This window comes from Mastigoproctus giganteus, chromosome 13 (assembly GCF_048544385.1).
Source record: "Mastigoproctus giganteus isolate SK-2022 chromosome 13, ASM4854438v1, whole genome shotgun sequence".
Lineage (NCBI taxonomy): Eukaryota > Metazoa > Arthropoda > Arachnida > Uropygi > Thelyphonidae > Mastigoproctus > Mastigoproctus giganteus.
In genome coordinates this window covers 89692934-89719981 of record NC_143587.1, presented here as the reverse complement: position 1 = coordinate 89719981, position 27048 = coordinate 89692934, and the positions used below count along the sequence as shown (strand labels likewise).

The 27048-nt window shown below is 38.6% G+C and overlaps 1 protein-coding gene across 9 annotated transcripts in view; it reads left to right on the top strand.

The window, feature by feature from the left end:
• PMCA (plasma membrane calcium-transporting ATPase 3) overlaps positions 1–27048 on the top strand; it is a 1183542-nt gene that overhangs the window by 817922 nt on the left and 338572 nt on the right. For all 9 annotated transcript variants that reach the window (XM_090387939.1, XM_090387938.1, XM_090387937.1 and 6 more), the window contains one exon: positions 23562–23773. In XM_090387939.1, coding sequence (XP_090244065.1) covers positions 23562–23773 — 212 coding nt within the window. The remainder of the gene's footprint in view (positions 1–23561; positions 23774–27048) is intronic.

Below are 27048 nucleotides of genomic sequence, written 5' to 3'. Positions count from 1 at the left end.
AATATTTTGCATCGACATTCACACATGAGGAGTTATTCAGGGAGGAGAATGCCAGAGGTGTATTAAACTCTGGCAGTAAGCTAGATAATCTTGTAATAACTGAGAGTAAAATGGGGCAGATGGAATCTATTATGTTATATTAAAGGAGGCAGCAAAGGAAGTAAGCAAATCCTTAGCCATAATTATGTGAGCTTCTCTGAACTCAGTGGCAGTACCCATGGACTGGACATGTGCAAATATGACCCCAATCCACAAAGGAGGATCAAAGGGAGACACAGGTAATTACAGACCTGTTAGTTTTAAGTTCTGTTCCAGGGAAATTAATGGAGGCACTGGTTAAAGAAGCATTGCAGGATCATCTAGACATGACTTCAGTTATAGCTCGGACAAAGCATGGGTTTGTTAAGGGGAAGTCTTGTCTGACTAATTTGATTGGATACTATGGTGTAGTCACAAAGGAACTGGATGCAACGAATAACTTTGATATCGTATATTTGGATCTTGTTTGTTATTTGGTTTTTAGGAGCATTAGCAACTAAGGGCATATTGCTCCTGGATATGCGGTGGTCATTCCCTGACTTTTCCGCATTTTCCGTATTTGGTGGTGATGGGCCTCGCACCCCGGTCTAATCAAGTAGCGTGTGCTACGCACTGCTGCTCCTTCCCACCTGGCTATGGAGGCACATTTGGATCCCAGAAAAACCTTTGATACTGTTGCACAAATTGGAGAGCAGTGGCATTGGAAGCAAATTGCTGCTATGGATAAAGGGATGGTTGAGTGGGAGAAGACAGTGTTAATCAATGGACACTGCTGTTTGTGAACTAATGTTATTAATGGAGTCCCTCAGGGTTCAGTGTTGGGTTTGTTGTTGTTTTCTGTATTTATAAATGATATTGATGATGGTATATCAGGCTTAATGTCCAAGTTTGCAGATAATACAAAGTTTGGCAGAGTTGTTAATGACACTAATGACAGTACACCGCTGCAACAGGATATAGAAAAGTTGAGCTGATGGGCTGAGAGGTGGCAAATGAAGTTTAACATTGACAAATGTAAAGTACTATATATGTGTAGCAGTAATCCCAGATTGACATATCAACTCTGTGGTACCACACTGACAGTAGTAGAGAATGAAAAGGACCTGGGATTGTGCTGGCAGATATGAAGTTTTCTGAGCAGTGCAGATGGTCTGCAAGAGTAGTTCATGGTGTCTTGTCAATGATATATACAGGAATTTTTCTAGTAGGGACAAGGAGGTGATTATCCCCTTGTACAAGGCAGTGGTCATACCACACCTTGATTACTGTATACAGGTCTGGAGGCTTCATTTTAAGAAGGATGTAGAGCTGTTGGACTGAGTACAGAGAAGGGCAACACGATTAGTGAATGGAACAAAAGGTTGCTCTTATGAAGAAAGGCTTAGGTACCTTGAGTACTGTATACAGGTCTGGAGGCTTCATTTTTAAAAAGGATGTAGAGCTGTTGGAACGAGTACAGAGAAGGGCAACAAGATTAGTAAATGGAACAAAGGGTTGCTCTTACGAAGAAAGGCTTAAGTTTTGCAAATTACAGTGTCTGGAGACTAGGCTCAATCAGATCACCTGCGAGGTGATCTGATTGAGGTGTATAAAGCCTTGAATGGTTAGAGCATGCTCAGTGCTGATGGGATTCTTCCTCTTGCTCAGAATAATTGCCTGAGAGGGCATAAATTCAAATGGAGGAAAGATAGTTGGGGGATAGATGTGCGGAAGTTGCTTTTAGCCAGCGGGTGATTGATAGATTGATAGCTTAAATAGATTCAAGGCAGAACTTGACAAACATTTGAAGTGAGTAGATGGGTGAAATAAGAGTTGTTTTTTTTTTTTTTTGGCTGATGCTATATAACCTTGCTTTCTTGCATCATGTGCCTTTGCTAATACTAGTCCAAAAATAGCAACTAGTATTTGTGGACTAATGTTATGACTGGGATCCTGAGGGTTTGGTGCTGGGCCCTCTTACTGTTTCTGTTATTTGTTAATGATGTTGATAGAGGAATTTCAAATTTAGTGGTCGTTTTTGAAGATACAAGGATAGGCACAGTAGTTAATAATGTTATAAGGTCTAAATAAACAATGATAGATACAAGGTCCCACTGTATTTAGATATCATCTCTGGCCTCCTCCTCAGAGTTCTGTCATAAAAACAGAGTACACAGTATGAAGATGGGGGAAATCCCCTTTGCCATCAGACAACTAACACACTTTACTGTATTTAGGCATCAGTAATCCAAGAATACTGTACGATTTCGTTAGTGTCAAACTGAAGATGATCAATAATGAAAAAGAATAAATTAAATTTTAAAGTCTAACATTGAGTTCTCTGAATAGTGTCCGTTGGAGTGGGCACCTGTACATGGTGAAGAAATCTACCAGTGATGCTGCTGGCCTTCCAGATTAGTATCACTGGGATCCAATGCATATACCTTGGATTCAGGGTTGCACCATTGTTATCCAGCATGTAAACCTGTGGAAACAGAAAGGGGATCCTGGGGAGTGAGGGAGCCCAGTCCTAATACACTAATTTGGTCACTGCTTCAACAAAACAGGAAGTCCCAGACCAACCCAAATCTGCTAGTTTATGGGTGGGTATCCCCTTGTAGTACTCTGTGGCAGGCGAGGTACTTATGACATCAGAAATTTTATTTTACTCTTATTAATAATTTAAATCTCTCCTCTTCTTTTGGGATCCCCAACAAGGCCACTGCCTGATTGATTAGGTGATACTGATAATACTTCTGCTAAAAGACTAAGGGTACACCACCATCCATGACACCATCTTTTCTTATTCTCCATTCCACCAGGGAGTAGGCAATTAGTAAAATGTCACCCTTCTTCATCCAGGATTAGAAAAGTTATCAGATCTACAGAATCTTTGAAAAGATCTTTTCAAGCCACATCAATTGGAGGAATAAAACTCTGAAATCTTTACAGGTGTCATATCAAAGTGGGATCTTAATAAGAGCTACTCTGAAAGGACAAGGTGTGGCCTCTGTAAAATGAATATCGATGGAAAAGGATGGAAATCTTGTTTCTACTTGTTTTCATCCTTACATCCAACACCTTACAGCTTTCAAGATCTGTCAAGGTAGACTGCTTAAACTGCCCAATAAGGATTTACATTTCATTTGGCATTTCAACAATATGTTGAAATGCCAAAAGTTACAGCTAATGAAAAACAGCCTTTCGTGCTAAGCCTGCTCCTGCTCGATGTGTGCCAATGACCTCATGAGCAAGGAGTGTTCAGCTCCAAGGAGCACAACCTGCATACTCCTGAGCATGCCAATGGTGAAAGGAAGAAAAAGAAATTTAATGACTGAAAACAGAACTGAACATTTCCTATCAAGAGGCCAGAAAATAGTGGCAAGCCCTCATACACTCAGAAGGTTTCAGGGAAGTGTGCCTTAGGGACACAAATGAAGATGACCATACCACCATTAGAAATTATTTTTCTCCTATCACACGCCACTTCCTAATCTAGCAATATACTGCATAAAAGGACCAATCAAGCTGCCATTCCAATATCTGTGTCTCCTAGTACTCCATTGGTAAAAAAAAAAAAAGTGATAGAGATAAGATTAAAATAGCTGAAATACACCTTGTAACACAGGAAAACATCGATATCAAGGTTAAGGAGTTACCAGATTATTCAGCCTTGTATCTTTTTGCAGTGGAAGAAATGGACACAGGACAGCATCAGTACTTCCCCAAAACAGATAAATTCAAGACTGAAAAAACTAATATCTCAGCATTTTGGAAGCCATCTGATGGATCCACAAAGCCAAAATAATGGCCAAATTTATACAATGGAATTGTCATGGATTCTGACAAACTGTTGATGACATCAAGGTTTTGCTCCATAAGCACAAGCCACTATACCTCTATTTACAGGAGACATATCTAAAGACAGATGAACACCAGGTCATAGGTTTCCATTAAAAAAAAAAAAAAAAATATTCTATTTCTGAAATCACAGTGTACTCTGAATGTACATATTAGTGTACATCTGAGATGAGGGATGCAGCTATCATGGGCAGTTGCATCCCTGATTTCATTCTGTATTTACTCATTATCTGAGAAATTGCAGAGTGCAGTTACTCATATAAGTGCTGTGGAAAAATATCTTTGATTTTTGAATCTAATTGCAGGGTTTCTTTTTTATGTCTTTATTTGTGTATTTTAGTTTATTTGTTTTTATTTATATTTTTTTGCTATCATTTAAATCAAAATTAGAGTTTATTGAGAATTTAATTTCTTTAGATTGCCCAGTTTTTCAATGAAATTAATTTGTTCATTCATTAATAGCTTTCATCATATTCAGCAAATTGTGATGTTGATTTTTCATTTTTTACTCTCGTTTTCTCATGGATATGTGATACTTCATTTCTTCAATGATACTTCACTTCATTAGAGAACACCTGGCCTTCTGGCTATGTTGGGTATAATACAAAATAATTTTATTTATATATTTCCTTTATCATTGAAATTATAAAGATTTTCTGTGTATATGTATATATATATCATTAAAGAATTGACCTCTTAAATATGAAGGTGAGGTTTGTGGCATTTAAAAATGAAAAAAAAAAATTTTGTTCATGACTGGTAAATGTGATTTTAATTCTTCTTCTTTTTCTCTGCATTAATCTCACAGTTTGTTGCTTCCATTTGGTTTTCCAACTTGATTTGATGTTTTCTAATCTCCCCTTGCCTTTTAGTGCCCAGTTCCTCATTTTAATTTTTTACTTATATTTTCCATTTGGCTGATTTGTTGTTGTTCAGTTTTAATGACACAAGGGCTACTAAGGCCAACTTGTGTCTGTTCATCGTTAATTCACAAAAACATATTGTTAGAGAGGTTAAATTATATGCTTCTGTACAAGCCAATATGTTTTAGATATAATAATCTTTGCTTCATTTGCTTCATTTATTTGCTTCATTTCCTAAGAAATGAGATAAATCAGGTGATATATTCAACATGGAGAGTGACTGAAAATTGTTTGACCAGATGGTTGAATGTAAAGGACAATCAACCAGAAAATGATGGACCGTAAGTTGCGTCTGACAGGATGAACACTGTGATGGGTTTTCTCCAAATAATAGAAAGAGATGAGTATGATGAGTGTGTCCAATTCTGAGTCTTGCCTGTACCACTTCCTCTCGTTTGTTTCGTCGGAAGCCAGACAGCCACAGCTTTGGATCTTCTTTTATCTGTGGTTGATATATTCATTCCACTTTAGTCATCAGTAGTTTTATCCAATTGTTTATGGGTTCAGTAGATGATGGTTTCATATTCATCTGTTCTTGGATAAAGCCTGATTTTATCTCTTAATGGTTTCTTTTGTAATCTTCCACAGTGCTGTCATTTTTGTGGTTTCATTTTTTGCCTAGTTTTTGTGTTTTGGCTCTGCTTTATATTTTCTTGTTTTTGCTTCTTTCCTCGGGTTCTTATTGTTCCAACTAGTACTATTTAAGCATCCAGCTATTTTGTTAGCATTGTTTCCATGGAGTAGAACTTTGTTCACTATTCTATTGCTGCTATTAATTTCTGTTCCCAAGTATTTAAGTTTCATTGCCTGTTCTGTTATTTTTTAATCTAATTCCAGGTAACTCTTGCAGGATTCTTAGAAACTATTAACAATTTTATTTTATTTACCAAAATTTTTGTTTTATATTTTGATGCAGTTTGTTTAACTCTGTGCAGCAGTGTTTGTTTGTGCAAGGAGTACTGTGTCATTTGCATAATTTATCATTTTTAAATTTTTAACACCTCTAAGTTTATTTTCTAATAATTTTTCATCCATAATAAAATGAAGAAGGTTGCCTAAAAAAAGCACCTTTTAAAATTGGTACTATTTTAGATAATATGTCTTAAGTATTAATTAGTGTTTGATTTTCTGTTATAAAATTTTTTTGCCATTCTAATACAGTTTTTTGATATATTTCTTCTTTCTTATATGTTTAATTCATCCATCCTCCAATTGTACTCTGTTGAATTCTTTTTTCCAGATCGACAAAGCATAGGAATACTGCACATTAAATGTGTATAATTTGTTTCAATATAGATACATGATCTACATCAATATACGATCTTCCTTTTCCAAATCTTTGTTGCTCATCTTGAAAGTCCAAATTATTTATAAGATATTATGCAGCCAATACTGCATAGGCTATAGAAACATATGTTCTGCAAAGTGAAAGATTCAATTTGCTGTTTGCAACCAGCTACATGATCCTCTTTTGCTTGCTCTATTATCATAATCATATCTCCCAACTTGCCTGATTTATGATAGAGCTTCTCTTTTTTGACTTGATTTGCCCCTTCCTGCACCGTCTTTTTGCAAATTTATGCTTATTTTTGGTAACCAATTGGCCATTTGCTTTTTTGTGGCAAGCTATATCACAAAATAAAAACATGGTATTATTAGTATTAGTAGAAAAGCAAATTTTTCAGCATCAGCAAAGGAAAAACAACTTTCCCATTTCTCCTATCCATTCCTCCATCAGCTTATATAGTTCTTCCTTCAATTTATTCAAGCTATCAACTTCCACAATATCAGATGAACATTTATTACAGCAATCAACCAATTGCTGGCTAAAGCTAAACGTCACACATCTATTCTGTAGCCATTCTTCCTCAGTTTGAATTTATGCCCCCACATGTGCATAGTCTGAGCAAGAGGAAGAATTCCATCAGCATTGAGCTTGTTCAATCCATCCAAAGCATTAAACACCTCAATCATTTCACCTCGCAGGTGCCTAGTCTCCAGATTCAGCAATTTGCAGAACTGAATCCTTTTTTTGGTAAGAGTACCCCTTTATTCACTTCATTAATCTCTCTCTGCCCTTCTCTGTACCCACTCCAACAGCTCTACATCCTTTCTGAAATAAGACCTAGAGACCTGAATGCAGTACTCAAGATGGGGTAACCATTGCCTTGTACAATGGAATAATCTCTCCTTATCTGTGCTAGCAAAATTACTGTATATCATTGACAAAACGCATGTACTGTGAACCCTGTCTGCACTGCCGAGAAAGCTTCATATCTGATTGCACAATATCCCAGGTCTTTTTCATTTTTCAATACCCTAAGTGTAGTAACACACAGTTGATAAGTTACTCTGTGATTTTTGCTACCCATATGCAGTACCTTTTATTTGTCTATGTTAAACTTCAATGGCCATTTCTCACCCAATATGCCTAATTTTTATAGCTTTTCTTGCAGTAACTTACCTTGATTATTGTCAATAACCATTCTGCCATCCTTTACATCATCTTCAAACTAAGACATTAAGACTGATATACCTTCATCAGTATCATTAAAAAATATTTAAAATGACAATGGACCCAACACTGAATCCAGTGGAATTCCACTAATAACATTAATCCATGAAGAGCAGCTCTTATTGATGACCTCTCTCTGTCTTATTATTATTGTTGTTGTTCTTATATTATTTCTCCTTGATTGGGGGATTCCACTCCATGACAGATACTGCTACCAAGTACACAGGGTGGTTGTAATGTCTGGTGTTACTGTCAGTCGAGGAAATCTCTCACTATCCAACAGGTGTTCAGGATTGCAACTTTCTGGAGTTCCTTGTAGGTGTTCTCTGGGAGACCTATTGCTGCTAGGCTGCTCTGTAGAGTCTTTGGTACCATACCGGTGGTTGACACAATGATCAGGATGGTCAATACTTCTTGCATATGCCACATCTCCATGACCTCATGTCTCAGGTTCGTGTACTTCCTAATTTTTTCCTCATGGGTTTTCTGGACATTGCTAGTGTTGGGCACCGCTATGTCAATCAGGTAGGTAGCCTTTTCCATCTTGTCCACAAGGGTTATGTCCGGTCTGTTTTGCGGGATGGTCTTATCCGTTATTGTGGTGCAGTCCCAGTACAGCTTGTGGGTTTGGATCTCTAGTACTGCCTGGGGTTAGTACTTGTAGTATGGTACACTTTATTTGGTCAACCGGCATTTCCTCGCTAGCTTCTGATGTATTATCCTAGCTACCTGATTGTGTCTATGAGTGTACTCAGTCTGGGTGACCACCTTGCACCCCACCGGTGATGTGTTGGATGGTTTCTGAGGCCAGGTGGCATCGTCGACACGTGTCATCTGACATTCCGGGCTCCTTTGCGATGTATTTTCTGTAGTTTCTGGTGTTGATTACCTGGTCTTGGATGGCCAGCATGAATCCTTCAGTCTCTGGGAAGAGCGTCCCGCTTGTGAGCCATGCATTGGAAGCATTGTTATCGATGTGATCTTGTTGGAAGTCATTCTGTTGTCTGCCATGGAGTGTCTTCTTTGCCCATCTTTCTATCTTCATTTCTTGTACCGTTTGGGCGGTAGGGGTTTCCTCGCTTAGATTGAGTGTGGTATACCACTTATCTATCTTCCTTATGGCCTGGTAGAGTGGTGCTATGTTGTTCTCAAAGTAATCCTTCAGGTTAACTATCGCTGTTTTCTGTTGTTCTGACAGGTCTATCAGGCCCCTTCCTCCCTCTTTCCGAGGTATTGTTATTCTCTCCACTGCTGACTTCGGGTGGTGTTGGCGACTCTTGGTCATCATTGTCCTTGTCTTTCGCATGATATCTTCTAGCTCGGTGTTAGTCCAATCTATGACCCCGAATGTGTATGTTATTACTGGAGCTGCATAGGTGTTTATGGCGTTAACTGTGTTCGCTCCGTTCAATTTTGCTTTCAGCAGGCTTCTGAGTCTCGGTCAGACATTTCTTGATTTCCTTGTGCTCTAACTGCTGAACCTGCATCATCCCTAGATATTTGTAGGTCTCTCCTTCTGTTATAGCTTTGATTTCTTTACAAGTCAGCAGCTGGTAGTTTCGGCTAATTAATTTTCCCTGGTGCAGTGTGCGGGTCTTGCATTTTTCTAGACCAAATTCCATCCTGATATCCTTGCTGAATACTTCCGTGATCCGGAGTAGTTGTTGGAGTTGCTTCTCGGTTGCCGCGTAGAGCTTGATGTCATCCATATACATCAGATGGGTGAGGGTGTACAGGTTCTTTCTTCCTTCTTTGAGGTTATATCTATACTTACTGCCGTTGAGCATGGTGAATAGCAGTTTGAGTGCTAGACAGAACCACAGTGTGCTCAGAGCATCTCCCTGAAAGATTCCTCTTCTAATGTGGATTGGCCTGGTTGTGATGTTCTCGACCCTAATGGTGGTACTCCATTTCTCCATTGTTGCTCCTAGGAAGTTTGTTACTATCGGATTGACCTTGTAGATCTTTAGGGTCTCTATTAGCCAGCTATGACGTACGGAGTTGAAGACCTTGCGGTAATCGATGTAGGCCATGTATAGGTTGCGGTGCTTGTTGTCTTGATCCATTACTGCAGCATCTATGGTTAATTGCTCCTTACATCCTTTCTGCTGTTCGGCAATTATGTTCTGACTCTCTAAGTGGTCTGATATCTTCTTGGTTATGCAGCTGGTCAGGATCTTGTACATCGTTGGGAGGAAGATGATTGGCCTGTATTTTGCCGGGTTTCTTGTATCTTCGTCTTTAGGCTTCAGGTATGTGATTCCTTCGGTGGGAAACTTTGGGATTTTCTCCGGGTGCCTTATCATTCGAGTGAACTGCTCTGCTAGGTGCTTGTGTGTACAGGTGAGCTTCTTATACCAATAGTTGTGGATGTTATCAATTCCTTGGGTTCACCAGTTGTGGGTGTCCCTGATCGACTGTTTTACTTTTTCTTCTTCTCGAATCTTCCACTCTCTCATCTCTTGTATATCCTTGGTTTTCTTCCGTTCTGCTTCTATCCAGGGTGCTCTGATGTTATATCTTACTTCACTGCTGCATATATTTCCCCAGAACTCCTCATTCGTCTTCTTCTCGTGTAGTCCGTTTCCTGCTTTCTCATGTTGACCCAGGCTCTTTGGTCCTCGTTGAAGATTCGGTTGTTTATTTTCCTCTGGGAGCTCTCTTTGTATCGCTGTAGTCTCCTGAGTGCAAGGAGGTTCTGCTTCAGTGTGTCCAAGTATTCTCCTATTCTCTGATTTCTGGTCTCGTGTTTGCTGTGGATGCGGTTTCTCTTGAGGATGCTCTTCACCTTTCCAATCAATTTCTTACTTCTATTACCCTGTTGGTACTGGGTCAACTATCTTGACCCTTAATTCTTCTAACTTCTGCTGAAGTCTTCTTTCCCAAGCTGGCGGTTCCTTCTGTTTTCGGATCTTCTGCTGCTTATTATTATTATTATTATTATTATTATTAACCATGTGGTGCAAGGAAACCTGAGGCCTATGCTGCACCAGCCAAAAAAAAATTCTGAATTACCCTGTGAGAGAGAGAGAGAGAGAGAGAGAGAGAGAGAGAGAGAGAGAGAGAGAGAGAGAGAGAGAGAGAGAGAGAGAGTCAGAAGTAGAAGGGAATCACCAAGAAAAAGAAGAATGATGATATCCAGCTCAGTACCCTGGGTGTACCAAGCCCATACTCACCAGATATGAGTCCCTGGAGTTCTTCTACTTAACCACCCATTTATCCATAGCAGTAACTAGCCTTAATGCCACACTGCTCCAATTTGTACAGAAACCTATTATATGTAACAGTATCAAAAGCTTTCCTGAAATTCAAATATATGATGTCAGAATTATTTTTTGCAACTAGTTCCTTAGTTACTTCATCATAGTAATCAATGAAATTGGTTAGAAAAGATCGTCACTTGACAAACCCATGCTGTTACTGAAGTATAACTACAGTTGTGTCTAGATGGACCTGCATCACTTCTTTAGCCAGTGACTCCAATAATTTATCTGGAAAACAGAAGTAAAGCTAACAGGTCTGTGTAATTACTCATGTAATGCTTTGATCCCCCCCCCCCCTTTGTGAATTCAGGATACATTCACACATCTCCAGTCCAAGGATCTTCTCCTGATTCCAAGGATTCTCTTATAATTATGACTAAGAGTTTGCTTACCTCTTTTGCTGCCACCTGAATATAATTGGAAAGATCCCATCCACTCCAGGTGCCTTTCTTACATTTAACTTCAACAATTTCTCTTCTGCTTTCCTCTCAGTTAATACAAAATCATTTAGCTGCATGGTAGAGTTTGGTAAACTTGTGGCATCCTCTCCCCTAAAGAATTCCTCGTGTTTGAATGGAGATGCATCAACAATTGAACAGGATTATCAACAGTCTGCTTGATTTTTGAACCATCAATATCAAGTGGACCAATAGCAAATACTTCTTTACATAAGTAAAGAAGTATTTGCTATTTTTCTTTGCATCCTTTGTCAAAGATATCTCATAATCTGCCTTAGCTTGCCTAACATGCTTAGTGACTTGATTACAGACTAGTTTATATCTAAACATGGGGGTCTGTATCACCCAATAATTTATATACATCCCATGCAATTTTCTTCTCTGCAATGAGTCTCATTAGTTCATCTGATATACATTTAGGTCTGTACCTTAAACAGTATTTCTTAATTTGTAAAAATCCTAATAGCTTCTATGATTATTTCTTTAAATGCTTTACATTTTTAATTTTCTGATGGTAACGTCATCAGTTGGTCCCACTGCTGCATAGAATTTAAAAACTGTCTGAGACCACTTCCACATTAGTACACTTATTTACTGCCACATATTGTTTCTCTTACTCAGCAAATATTATTAATGCATGAACAATTACTTACATCTTATAATTAGATCAATGGTATTTCTCTCTCTCTCTCTCTCTCTCTCTCTCTCTCTCTCTCTCTCTCTCTCTCTCTCTCTCTCTCTCTCTCTCTCTCTCATGCTGCTGTAACAAACAATCTTCCAATACCCCTCCATACCCCAATTTTATCCTCTTTGTTTTTTCTGTACACATTCTACTCCCCATATTCAAATTCTGCATCCCATATATATGAGTGACACAATGTTTCTGATATTCCCATAACATATGTGCACATGTTCTTACTCTTCTTTGCTCTAACACAGTCCATGTAATTACATGTTTCATGATGACTGCTAGCTTGTGGGGATACACAGACTAAAAGGTTAACAGTGGCCGCAGGCAGAGGAAAAGTGATTCTTGCACCGCTTCTATTAGAATGAGCAGCACCCTGGAAAGCAAGGTAATGGAGATTTCCAGAACTGCTGGGAGTCACTGCGAAACAAGTAAATACGTAGGCTGAGTTAGGGTAACTACGAGTAGGAACAGGTGCATGTATACTTGCATGTACACCGATGCTAGAAGTATAGTTAATAAATTTGATGATCTTGAAGTGCTAGTGAAGACATCAAAGGCAGATATTGTTGAGATATCAGAGAAGTGGTGTCACACAGATAAAAGCAGTGCAGAATTGGAATGTGGGGAGTATAATGTGTACAGGAAGGATAGACAGGACAGAAAGGGAGGAGGGGTTATGCTATTAGTTAAGAAACACATAAAATCTAATGAAGTGCATCCAATTGATGTGGGTGGACAATGCAATGTTGAGTCTGTTTGGTGTGACATAAGCGCTGGGAAAGGAAAAATGAGAGTAGGTGTGTGTTATAGGCGTAATGAATCTGATGAGTATATTGAGCAATTGTGCATAGAAATAGAGTGGGCCAGTAAACGAGAATGACTTATAATGGGGGATTTTAACTTTCCAGATATGGCCTGGAACTTGTTGTTTGGTCACTCGCACATTAGCAAGACTTTTGTGGATTTATTGGATGATTGTTTTCTACAGCAACATGTTCAAGGGGCAGCCAGAGGGAGTAATACTCTTGATCTGATTATCAGCAGTGATTATTCATGCATTAAGAATTTGCAAATAAAGGAACCACTGGGTGACAGTGATCACAATGTACTGATGTGGAATTACTTAAAGATGTAACTACCATCAAGGCTAAAGGGAAGGGATTTTGCTTTCGTAAAGGTGACTACAGAGGTATCAGACAGTTTTTAAATTCTGTACAGTGGGATTAATTGATGATGTTACCAATGTTGAATTCTAAATGGGAAGCCTTTTTGGGGACTAAATCTTGGAGGCTACTAGGCTTTTCATTCCATCTAAGAAATACTGTTCAAGGTTTAGGCCTAAATGGATGTCGGATGAATTAATGAGGCTTATGGCAGAGAAGAAGAATGTATGGGATGCATATAAAGTACCAGGTGACACAGAAGCAGGTATAAACTAGTCTGTAATCAAGTCACAAAGGAGGTAGGCAGGCGAAGGCAGATTACGAAAAATCTTTATTTATGTAAACTCTAGAAGGAAAGGTATGAATCAGATTGGACTACTTAACATAGATGGGTTGACTATTAATGATCATGCTCAGGTAGCTGATAAACTGAATGAGTATTTTGCATCTACATTCACACATGGAGTTATTCAATGAGTTGAGTGCCAGAAGTTTATCAAATACTAACAGGGAGTGCTAAGTGATTTTTAATAACTGAGAGCAAAGTGTAGGAGAAATTGTTGAAGTTAAACATAAGGAAGGCACCTTGGGGCGGACAGGATCTATCCAGTTATATTAAAGGTGGCAGCAAAGGAAGTAAATAAACCCTTAGCCATAATTATCAGAGCTTCCTTGGACTCAGGGGAGATTCCCATGGACTGGAGGTGTGCAAATGTATCACCAATTCACAAAGGGCGTTCAAAAGGTGGCACAAGTAACTAAAGACCAGTTAGTTTAACTTGTGTTCCTGGGAAAATAATGGATCACTGGTTAACGAAGCATTGCAGGATCAGCTAGACAAGACTGCAGTAATAGACACAGTGTGGGTTTGTTAAAGGGAAGATCTTGTCTGACCAATTTGATTGGGTACTATGAAGTGGTCACAGTGGAACTAGATGCAAAAAATAATTTTGATATCGTATACTTGGATTTCAGGAAAGCTTTTGACACTGTTGCACATGGAAGACTGCTGTAGAAATTGGAGAGCTATGGCATTAAGGGTAAGTTGCTACAATGGATAAAGGGATGGTTGAGTGGGAGATGACAGAGAGTGGTAATCAATTGACACTGCTCTTCATGGACAAATGTTATTAGTGGAGTTCCCCATGGTTCAGTGTTGGGCCCATTGTTGTTTTGTTTATTTATCAATGATATTGATGAAGGTTGGCACGGTTGTTAACGACAGTAAAGAATATGCTACTCCAACTGGATCTAGATAAGTTGGGAAAATGGGCTGAGAAGTGACAACTGAAGTTTAACCTGGACAAATGCAAAGTACTGTATATGGGTTGCAATAACCGAAGAGAAACGTACCAACTTTGTGGTACTACACTCAGGGAAATGGAATGTAAAAAAGACCTGGGGAACTTACCAACTTTGTGGTACTACACTCAGGGAAATGGAGAGTAAAAAAGACCTGGGAGGGTCAAATATGAAGTTTGCTGAGCAGTGCAGGCGGGCTGCAAGGCAGGTCGTGGAGTCTTGGCAATAATACATAGGAATTTTGCTAGCGGGGACAATGAGGTGATTATCCCGTTATACAAGGCAATGGTCAGGCCACACCTAGAATACTGTGTACAGGTCTGGATGCCTCATTTTAGGAAGGATGTAGAGTTGCTAGAACGAGTACAAACAAGATTGGTGAGGGGAACAAAGGGGCGTTCTTACCAAGAAAGGCTTAAATTCTGCAAATTGCAGTGCCTGGAGAGTAGGCACCTGCAAGGTGATCTGATTGAAGTGTATAAGGCCTTGAATGGGTTGAGCAAGCTGAATGCTGATGGGATTCTTCTTCTTGCTCAGATTAAGAACCTGAGTGGGCACAGTTTCAAATTGAGGAAAGATAGTTGTAGAATAGATTTGCAAAATTTGCCTTTAGCCAGCGGGTAGTTCATTGGTGGAACAGACTTCATCTTTTTTTGTGGAAGTTGATAGCCTAAATAAATTTAAGGCTGAGCTGAACAGGCATTTGGAACGAATGGAGGGGTGAAATTGGATTTTTTTAAAAAAAATTTTTTTTTTTGGCTGATGCTGCATAAGCTTGCTTTCTTCCATCGTGTGCCTCTACTAATGCTAATGTGTCACAGCAGGCCTTGAAACCTCCAGCACCTTGCTTTTCAGGCTGCTGCACATAAGGTGATGACAAAGAAATACAATATAAAATTTCAAGAGATATATGTGCAAAATTGTCCATTTATTGTAAAATGTGTAAAATGGTAACACATTTGTGTTGTATACCTTATGTAGATGTGATTTTTTAATTTAAAGCTGTGGTATTGTTAGTGAAATTGCACATATTGAGAAAGAAGAGAACATTTTCTTGTATCCTGACTTGTATCTGTTTGTAATAAAAAAATCATCAAATCGAATGCAGCTTACACTTGGTGCTAGCATTGGAAGGGGTGCAACATCAGACATATTTTGAATCACCTGAAGGAATGTGGGATTACTTCAAAAAAGCTGTCTGGAACTTAGCATTGATGATATGCCTCTTAATTTATATCTAACATGGGAGATATTAGACCCCCATGTTTGAGGACGACTATGTCCTTTAAACAGTAGCAACAAAGGTATTAAAATGAGGTGATTGAGTATTTGGTGGTAATAAACTGTTCTTGTCATCTTATTAATTTGTATGCTGAAAAGGGAGTTGCATGCTTTCCTGTGAAAGTGGCAGAATTTACTACTATCTTGAATAAAGTGCTAAAAGGAAAGATAGATATAAATAATTTCAAAAGATACCAGTGAATTAAAAATAAAAATTTGAGTAAATGTATACTCTTTGGCTTTCTTAGGTTAATCATGTAACCAAACTGGAAAACAAGTGGACACCTCCAACAAATCTATTTAAAAAAGAGGTTAGTAATGATGAGAAAAGCAATATGTGACATTTCAGAGTTGCCAAATCATATTAAAAGTTTTCAAAGAACACAAATTGATAAACTCAAGATAAAGAACTTCTGTATTGTGAACTTCCATGAAAAGCAGTCCTAGCTATGACAAGCAAGCTGATAATTCTAGTCATGTTATCCTCACTTGTGCAGAAAGTATGTTCATGTTTCTCTTTTCTGGCTTGATTAAAGCAGTTTGCATGTTTTTTGTCTTGCTCTTTCATCCAACGTACCTCACATCCATGTACCGAGGTCATTATTGTTAGATATGTTGAAGAATGTTGTGTTCAGATTTATTTTATGAACAGTTTTAAAATCTTCCACGTCCATTTTGGAAATTAATTACAATAACAGACTAAACCAGAATGATGATTCTAACTTAGTCATAGGCTACTTCATATTTCTACTTCCAAGGCCTTGGAGAGGCTAAAAAAGAGATGTTGTTCTCTTGCTTAGTGAAGAAATATTTATGGCTTCACATGACTACATGGAGCACAAGTTCCCATTAAAATTGGAACGATTTTAATGGGAAAGTTGATCTAGAAGAAATTTGCATCATTTTCAAAATTGAATTGTTTTGTTGACAAGTTTCTAGTACTTCTTTGTATCATTAAATATGAAGAAATATATGAAAGAGTGGTTGTTTTGCTGCATCAGTTCTGTCACTTTCTGTGTGAGAAATACCACACAATATTATGAATGAAGAAAGAATTGATCTACAGTGGTCTTTGGTCCGGGGAACTGTCAAGTGCAAATGGAACCTTGAAAAATGACAAATTATCCTAAGTTAATCTGGGTATTTTAATCATTCCTTATAGGGATGCTGAGCGTGAGAGAATATTCAGCCAAGTTAGAAAAACAAAAAACTGAGTTCAGATCTTTTCTTTCAGGACAAAGCTTTGGGAATACTCCTAACAGCCAATTGTTATGAACAAACCTTTGAATTATCTGTTCTGATGAAGGCAATATCTGCAACAGCATCTTACTTGAAGCAATGAAAATTAGTTGTTAACTTATAGAATACCCAAACAGAAATCCACAGATAGAAAAATATTTGTTAAGCTCATGCTTAAATATGGGATACAACTTAAATATGGGCAGTGAAGGGCAATAAGATTGTTGAGGGGAACAAAGGGGTGCTCTTACCAAGGAAGGCTTAAGTTCTGCAAATTTCAGCACCTGGAGAGTAGGCGCCTCCGTAGCCAGGTGGGAAGGAGCAGCAGTGCGTAGCACACGCTTCTTGATTAGCCCGGGTTCGAGCCCGTCACCACCAAATACGGAGGATGCGGAAAGGTCAGGGAATGACCACCGCATATCCTGGAACAATATGGCCATAGTTGCTAATGCTCCTAAAAAAAAACAAATAACAAATAACAACCTGGAGAGTAGGCACCTTTGAGGTGATCTGATTGAGGTATATAAGGCCTTGAATGGGTTGAGCAAGCTGAATGCTGATGGGATTCTTCCTCTTGCTCAGATTAAGAACGTGAGGGGGCACAGATTCAAATTGAGGAAAGACAGTTGTAGAATAGATGTGCGGAAATTTGCCTTTAGCCAGCGGGTAGTTGATTGGTGGAACAGACTTCCATCTTTTGTTGTGGAAGTTGATAGCCTAAATAAATGTAAGGCTGAGCTGGACAGGCATTTGGAACGAATGGAGGGGTGAAATGAGAGGGTTTTTTTTTTTTTTTTTTTGGGCCAATGCTTCATAAGCTTGCGTTCTTGTATCGTATGCCTCTGCTAATGCTAATACTTTTATACTGTACTGGTAAGCAATCCTAAGGCTGTATTTTAATATAAAATATGTATTTTGCCAATTGAAATTTAATTTATAGTGCAGTGTGGACTTTAAACATTTGTGCTTTTTCCAGAAAATCTCCTGTTTTACCTCCTGCTTTTTGCAAAATCTCACCTGTTTTGGACCAAAAATCTGCAATTTTCCTCCTGTTTATGAATTTGTCTTTTTGAATACAGCTTTCTGAATGTCAAATTTTGGCAACTGTACATAATATTTCTCTCCCATTTGGTTCTTCAGCAATCTCTGCTTTCTTCCACAAGAGAACCATCAGCATGGCTTGTAATGTAACTGGAGTGTATACTGTAATAAACACTTGAAGAAACCAGTTGTCATTTCATATTAGCATTAGCATTAATAGAGGCATGTGATGCAAGAAAGCAAGCTTATACATCATTTCACCCATCCATTTGCTCCAAACGTGTGTCCAATTCTTTCTTGAATTTATTTAGGCTATCAACTTCCTCAGCGACAGACGGAAGTTTGTTCCAGCAATCAGTGCTACCCGCTAGCTAAAGGTAAATTTTCTCACTCAATTCTGCAACTGTCTTTCCTCAATATTAGTTTATGCCCCCCCTACCTGTTGATGATCCTGCTCAGGTAGCTAACAAACTAAATGAATATTTTGCATCGACATTCACACATGAGGAGTTATTCAGCGAGGGGAATGCCAGAGGTGTATTCAACTCTAGCAGTAAGCTACAGAATCTTGAAATAACTGGGAGTAAAGTGGAGGAGAAATTGTTGAAGATAAACACAAGAAAGGCACCCGGGGTGGATGGGATCTATCCAGTTATATTAAAGGAGGCAGCGAAGGAAGTAAGCAAACCCTTAGCCATAATTATGACAGCTTCCTTGGACTGAGGGGAGGTACCCATAGACTGGAAATGTGCAAATGTGACCCCAATTCACAAAGGAGGATCAAAGGCTGACACAAGGAATTATAGACCTGTGAGCTTAACTTCTGTTCCAGGAAAATTAATGGAGGCACTGGTTAAAGAAGCACTGCAGGATCATTTAGACAAGACTTCAGTTATAGCTCGGACACAGCATGGTTTTATTAAGGGGAAGTCTTGCCTGACCAATTTGATTGGATACTATGATGCAGTCACAAAAGAACTGGATGCAGGGAATAGCTTTGATATTATATACTTGGATCTTAGAAAGGCTTTTGATACTGTTGCACATGGAAGACTGCTACACAAATTGGAGCAGTGTGACATTGGAGGCAAATTGCTGCTATGAATAAAGGGGTGGTTGAGGGGGAGAAGACAGAGAGTGGTAATCAATGGACACTGCTCATCGTGGACTAATGTTATTAGTGGAATCCCTCAGGGCTCAGTGTTGGGTCCATTATTGTTTTCTGTATTTATAAATGATATTGATGATGGTATAACAAGCTTAATGTCCAAGTTTGCAGATACAAAGGTTGGCAGGGTTGTCAAGGACACTACTGACACTATGCTGCTGCAACAGGATCTGGAAAGGTTGAGCAGATGGGCTGAGAGGTGGCAAATGAAATTTAACATTGACAAATGTAAAGTACTGCATATGGGAAACAGTAACCCCAGATCAACGTATCAACTCTGTGGTACTACACTGACAGTGGTAGAGAATGAACGGGACTTGGGGGTGGTTGTGCGGGCAGATATGAAGTTCTCTGAGCAGTGCAGACGGGCTGCAAGAGTAGCTCGTGGAGTATTGTCAATGATATACAGGAAATTTTCCAGCAGGGATAAGGAGGTGATTATTCCCTTGTATAAGGCAGTAGTCAGGCCACACCTAGAGCACTGTATACAGGTCTGGAGGCCTCATTTCAAGAAGGATGTAGAGCTGCTGGAACGAGTACAGAGAAGGGCAACAAGATTAGTGAATGGAACAAAGGGGTGCTCTTACGAAGAAAGGCTTAAGTTTTGCAAATTACAGTGTCTGGAGACTAGGCACCAGCGAGGTGATCTGATAGAGGTGTATAAAGCCTTGAATGGTTTGAGCATGCTCAATGCTGATGGGATTCTTCCTCTAGCTCAGAATAATCACCTGATAGGGCATAAATTCAAATTGAGGAAAGACAGATGTAGAATAGACGTGCGGAAATTTGCCTTTAGCCAGCGGGTGGTTGGTTGGTGGAACAGACTTCCATCCCTTGTCGTGGAGGTTGATAGCCTAAATAAGTTTAAGGCTCAGCTGGACAGGTATTTTGAAAGAACAGAGGGGTGAAGTGGAGGTGGTTTTTTTTTTTTTTTTTTTTTCCAATGCTGCATAAGCTTGCTTTCTTGCATCAAATGCCTCTACTAATGCTAAGGTTTGTAATCTGATCAGGAGGAAGAATCCCATCAGCATTGAGCCTGCTCAATCCATTCAAGGCCTTATATACCTCAATCAGATCGCCTTGCAGGTGTGTAGTCTCCAAATACTGTAATTTGGTGAACTTAAGCATTTCTTCGTAAGAGCACCCCTATGTGTTTCCCTCATCAGTCTTGTTGCCTGCCCTTCTCTGTACTTGTTGTAACAACTCTACGTCTTCCTAAAATGAAGCTTCCTGACTTGTATGCAGTACTCAAGGTGTGGCCTGACCATTGCCTTATACAAGAAGATAATCACCTCCTTATCCCTGCTAACAAAATTCCTATACAGGTGATGCCCGCTTAACGCTGATCATTCGTTCCGGAAAAACAGAGCGCTAAGTGAATCCGTGCTAAGCGAGCGCCGCTTTCCCATAAGGTAACATATGTATTTATGAGCTGCGGTCGGTGCCATAGGATATTTCCTAATGAATAATAAACAGTAATGAAAAGATAAACAAATGTCGGTCAAAATATTTAATATTCAAATATTTGCACATATAAAATATTCTGCATTGCATACGTATAATTATGTGGTTACTACTTGTGTATCAAAAGTAAATTTAAAATTCCAATTAAAATAATGAATTTAATCATGACAAATGTGTGGATTTTGAGTTGAATTTTGGCCCTCTTCCAAATAAACTAAAATGGGTATTAATTTTAAATCCCCCGCAGCGTTACAACCAACAATAAAGTCAACCGATCCTTCGCCGCTTTGAAACCTGGCATGTTTTTTTCTTCTTTCAATATGAAACTTCTTTTAGGCATTCGTTTCCACAAAAGTCCTGCTTCAGCTATGTTAAAAACTTGTTGAGAAGTATAACACATAATACCCCTCTTCAACAATTTTAACAAGTTCTTTTTTGAAAGTTTCGGCTCCTTGATCTGCACTTGCGGCTTCTCCCTTGATTTTAAATCTATTCAACCAGCCCTTACCAGTTTTAAATGGTTCCACATTTTTTTTTTTTTTTAGGCGAGTTTTCTTCAGATCATCATATTGGCTAATCTCTTTCTCTCTCTCCCTTTTTTTAATATTTAACTTAACTGAATTCTGCATTGGAATATTATCTTCAATAAAATTAAAGTCTTTCCATTTCAATCCTAATAGCTGGCCTAGTCCTAGTTGGTTGCAGTGGAACAGCTATCTTTCCCGCTGCAAAAATTAATTCTTTATTTTTTTATAATTGTTCTTACAGTTAAAGTTGCAAGTCCTAAATTATGGCACACATCCGTTTGTCATTGACCGGAATCGATTCGCTTCAAAACGTCTAATTTAATTTTCAAATTCAGTCTTTTTCTTACATTTATAGTCTTCGTACTGCGCCCAGACGTTGTTGCATTTTCATTCCTATCAGTCATTATTAGCTCTTCGAAAATGTAACTGCGTTGGTTGAATTAATTACGATACAATGTTCAAGTAAACTTTCCGTTACGCACGATGTCTAATACTCTACTGAGTGATGACTAGACTTCGGATAAATGCATATAACGCAAATATTACAAGCAATATACTTGATCATTTTTTAAAATGTTGATCTCGGAACTACGTAACAAGTCACTGTACTGAAACTAAATTAGTGTGCGAGAAAATTTCACTGAGCATGGGAAAATTTCTCAAGTCGGCGTGGGAAACGTTTTAATGCTGTTTTGCTATTCATTTTCAAGCTATCGACTCCATCAAATGAAACGATTTCGTTAAATATGCCAAAAATGCAATATGTAAAAAAGCGTTATAGTGATCTGTGACAGCGTTATAGTCAGATACCGGTTATAATATAAGAACAGCGTTACAGCGAATCAGCGCAAAGCGAACCGCGTTATAACGGGGGCCTGCTGTATATCATTGACAATACCCCATGGCCTACTCTGGCAGCCTGTCTGCATTGCTCAGAAAAATTCATATCTGACAGCACAATTATCCCCAGGTCTCTTTCATTCTCCACTACCTTGGTGTAACACCACCCAGTTGGTACATTTCTCTGGGGTTACTGCTACCCATATGCAGTACTTTGCATTTGTCAATGTTAAACTTCAGTTGCCACTTCTTAGCCCAACTTTTCCAGATCCTGTTGCAGCAGCATACTGTCATTACTGTTATTAACAACCCTGTCAACCTTTGTATCGTCTGCAAACTTTAACATTAAGCTTGATATACCTTCATCAATATCATTGATAAATATACAAAACAACAATGGGCCCTACACCAAACCCTGGGGTGCACCACTAATAACATTAGTCCACTAAGAGCAATGTCCATTGACAAGTGTGGGCCGTCCTGAGGATGCGAGGGGTGCACTGCACCCGGGTGCCAACATTCAAGCACCACCTGAAAATTACATACACATATGAAGAAAATTTTAAGGGGATGGCGGCAAATTTCAGTTGGCATCCGGGCACCATATAACCTTAGAACGCCCCTGTCCATTTATTGCCACTCTCTTTCTTCGCTTCCACCCAACCATCCTTTTATCCATTGTAGCAACTTGCCCTTAATGCCACACTGCTCCAATTTGCACAGTAGTCTTCCATGTGCAACAGCATCAAAGGTTTTCCTGAAATCCAAGAATGTGATATTAAAAATTATTTTTTGCATCCTGTTTCTTTGTGACCATGTCATAGTATCCAAAAAAGTTGGTGATGTAAGACTTCCCTTAACAACCCCATGATGTGTCTGAATTATTACTGCAGTCTTGTCTAGATGATCCTGCAATGCTTCTTTAACCAGTGACTCCATTATTTTCCCTGGAACCGAAGCCAAACAACACGTCTGGAATTATTCATGTCAACCTTTGATTCCCCCCCCCTTTGTATTGGAGATAAATTTGCACATCTCCAGTCTGTGGGAACTTCCCTTGAGTTCAAGGATTCTCTCATAATTATTGCTAAGGGTTTGCTTACTTCCTTTGCTGCCTCCTTTAATATAACTGGATAGATCCCATCTGCCCCAGGTGCCTTTCTTATGTTTAACTTCAACAATTTCTCCTCCACTTTGCTGTCAGTTATTTTAAAATCATTTAACTCCCTATTATATGATAATGGTAAGACTCAAACTCCTTGACTGCAGCACAAATCACAGTGGCCAGCTGAGAATGATTCTCTTGCCATGCTTATATTCTAAGTCACATCCCATTTCACTATTGTTATTATCTGGTTTTGAAGTTCAGTTTGCATGGAGTTGTATACAGTTATGTACTGAGACAACTTAGGTCATATGGTGTCAGTATTATTGGTCTCAATATTATAAGTTGTATTTAATCTAGATTTACAAATGTCCATTTGTGTGTACATGGGATAAAAAAAAAAAAAATTTGTTCCTGAAGGGTAGTCCCTACACCTTCTTCCGACTTCATTGGAGAAAAAAGTTGTTTCTAGAAGGAAATGCACCTCACGCTTGCTTCAGACAAGATGGAATATGGGAATGTATCTCTTACAGATGAATTTTTGGCAGACCATTATTGACTATATTGGCAATGTTGAAAAAAGTGGAATATATGTGAGGTGTTTATTGGCAGTAAAAAAATATTGCCAAGGATTGGAGTGGAATAAGAATTGGAAACTAGTTTTTTATAATACTGTATGGCATTTCTGTTTTTTTATTTCAGGTCATGAATTTTTTGACATCGACTCAGGGATGTATGCCCCTTTACACTCATCTCCTTCACAACACTTCACCATCATTTTCAACACATTTGTCATGATGACGCTTTTCAATGAGGTAAATGCCAGAAAGATTCATGGGGAAAGGAACATTTTTGAGGGGTTGTTCACAAATCCTGTATTCTACAGCATCTTATTGGTCACTGCTTGGGCTCAAGTAAGTACTTTTTGTTTTCTTCTTTTTATTATTTTTTTTTTTTTTTTTACTTAAATAAGCATTGTATTTTAAAAATTAATATAATTTGATTGAATCTAGGTTTTTACCTCTGAATTTTAATTCAGTTAGTTAGTTTATTTCACACTTTTAGGAAACTGTCACTAAGTAAGTAGGTAAAAATCAAATTAATGTTGCAGTAAAGTCTCAATCATATATCTATATTGATTATTTGAATGTATATCTGACAGATAATTAATAATGATTACACTTGCATGCATTTTCTAAAAAACTTGGTTTTGATATGCAAATGAATAAATTTATACAATTTTTACATACCACAGGTACGATTTTCAAATTTGGAAATTAATTTTGCTCTATCAGGTCAATTTTTTTGTGCAAAAAAAAAAAAAAAAGTATCACCTATAGCAAATTATACATATTTCAGACAGACAGCTTTCAAAATATTACAAACAAATAGTGATATACCCAGTCATCACCTCTAAATCAGTACTTTATATAGTGATTTTGAACAGATTTTTTTTTTTTTTTTTTTTTTTTTTTTCATGAATGAATTTGTGGTCTTTGCAGACACCAAGCCGGTCTGTCCCCGACATATGTAAGAGATACATTCCAGGACTTTTTACGTAAGTCGAGTTTTACGTAACTTGGAAATGACTAATAAATTATTGTTACTAGATCCCTGATATGCCTAAATTGCAAAAACCACATAATATCCTCAGAAAAATGATGAAAAAGAGTTTCCGTATTTCCCCATGTATAAGACGCACCTTAATTTTGGGGCCCAAAATTTGAAAAAAAATGTATTACATAAAGTTATTGAACTCAAGTTTTATTCATCATAAAATTCATACAACTCCTCATCACTGTCAAAACTCCCATCCATTGGCTTGTCCTCATCTGTGTCTGATGACGAATCACTGCCTTCATATATTGCCTCGTCCTCAGTTCCATCTATGGCATTTGAAATGCCACACTTCTTAAATGGCTTCACAACGATCTCAGTCTTGATATTATCCCAGGATCATTTCATCCAGGTACAAACTTCTATTTCTTCACTCTTCCTGCTGGTGTCAAATTAGCATTAGCATTAGTAGAGGCATATGATGCAAGAAAGCAAGCTTATTCAGCATCAGCCAAAAAAAAAAAAAAAAAAAGACAACCACTACTCCCATTTCACCCCTCCGTTCGTTCAAAATACCTGTCCAGCTGAGCCTTAAATTTGTTTAGGCTATCAACTTCAACAACAAGTGATGGAAGTCTATTCCACAAACCAACTGCCCGCTGGCTAAAGGCAAATTTCCGCACATCTATCCGACATCCGTCCTTCCTCAATTTGAATTTAGCCCTCTCAGGTGATTATTCTGAGCAAGAGGAAGAATCTCATCAGCTTTGAGCATGCTCAAACCATTCAAAGCCTTATACACCTCTATCAGATCACCTCGCTGATGCCTAGTCTCCAGACTCTGTAAGTTGCAAAACTTAAGCCTTTCTTCGTATGAGCAACCCTTTGTTCCATTCACCAATCTTGTTGCCCTTCTCTGTACTCGTTCCAGCAGCTCTACATCCTTCTTGAAATGAGTACTCAAGGTGTGGCCTGACCAATGCCTTATACAAGGGAATAAACACATCCCTGTCCCTGCTAGAAAAATTCCTGTATATCATTGACAAGACACCATGAGCTACTATTGCAGTTCGTCTGCACTGCTCAGAGAACTTCATATCTGCCTGCACAATTACCCCCAGGTCCTTTTCATTCTCTACCACTGTCAGCGTAGTACCACAGAGTTGATACGTTGATCTGGGGTTACTGTTTCCCATATGCAGTACTTTACATTTGTCAATGTTAAACTTCATTTGCCACCTCTCAGCCCATCTGCTCAACCTTTCCAGATCCTGTTGCAGCAGCATAGCATCAGCAGTGTCCTTAACAATCCTGCCAACCTTTGTATCGTCTGCAAACTTGGATATTAAGCTTGATATACAATCATCAATATCATTTATAAATACAGAAAACAACAATGGACCCAACACTGAACCCTGAGGAACTCCACTAATAACATTAGTCCACGTTGAGCAGTGTCCATTGATTACCACTCTCTGTCTTGTGCCACTCAACCAACCCCTTATCCATAGCAGCAATTTGCCTCCAATGCCACACTGCTCCAATTTGTGCAGCAGGTTTCCATGTGCAACAGTATCAAAAGCCTTTCTAAGATCCAAATATATAATATCAAAGTTATTCCCTGCATCCAGTTCTTTTGTGACTACATCATAGTATCCAATCAAATTGGTCACACAAGACCTGCCCTTAACATAACCATGCTGTGTCAGAGCTATAACTGAATTCTTGTCTAGATGATCCCGCAGTGCTTCTTTAACCAGTGCCTCCATTAATTTTCCTGGAACCGAAGTTAAAATAACAGGCCTATAATTACTTGTGTCAGCCTTTGATCCTCCTTTGTGAATTGGGGTTACATTTGCACATCTCCAGTCTATGGGTACTTCCCCTGCGTCCAAAGAAGCTCTCATAATTATGGCTAGGGGTTTGCTTACTTCCTTTGCTGCCTCCTTTAATATAACTGGATAGATCCCATCCACCCCGGGTGCATTTTTTATGTTTATCCTCAACAATTTCTCCTCCACTTTCCTCTCAGTTATTAGAAAATCATCTAGCTCACTGCCAATGTTTACTTCACCTACGACATTCCCCTTCCTGAATAACTCCTCATGTGTGAATGTTGATGCAAAATACTCGTTTAGATTGTTAGCCACCTGAGCAGGATCCTCAACTGTTGAACCATCAACATCCAGTGGACCAATCTGATTCATCCCTTTCCTTCTTGAGTTTAAATAAGTAAAGAACTCTTTTCTGTTTTTCTTTGCATCCTTTGCCAAGGATTTCTCATAATCTGCCTTTGCCTGCCTAATCTCCTTTGTGACTTGGTTACAGACCAACTTATATCTATCATAGGCTTCCATGTCACCCATTAATTTGTATGTATCCCATGCATTTTTCTTCTCTGCCATATGTCTCATTAGTTCATCTGACAACCATTTAGGCCTGAACCTTGAACAATATTTCTTGGTTGGTATGTTAAGCCTGGTAGCTTCCAAGATTAGTTCCTTGAATGCTTCCCATTTTGAATTTGCTGTTGGTAACATCATCAGTTGGTCCCACTGTATAGAATTTAAATACTGTCTCAGACCATCCTAGTCGCCTTTACGAAAGCAAAAACCCTTCCCTTTACCTCTGA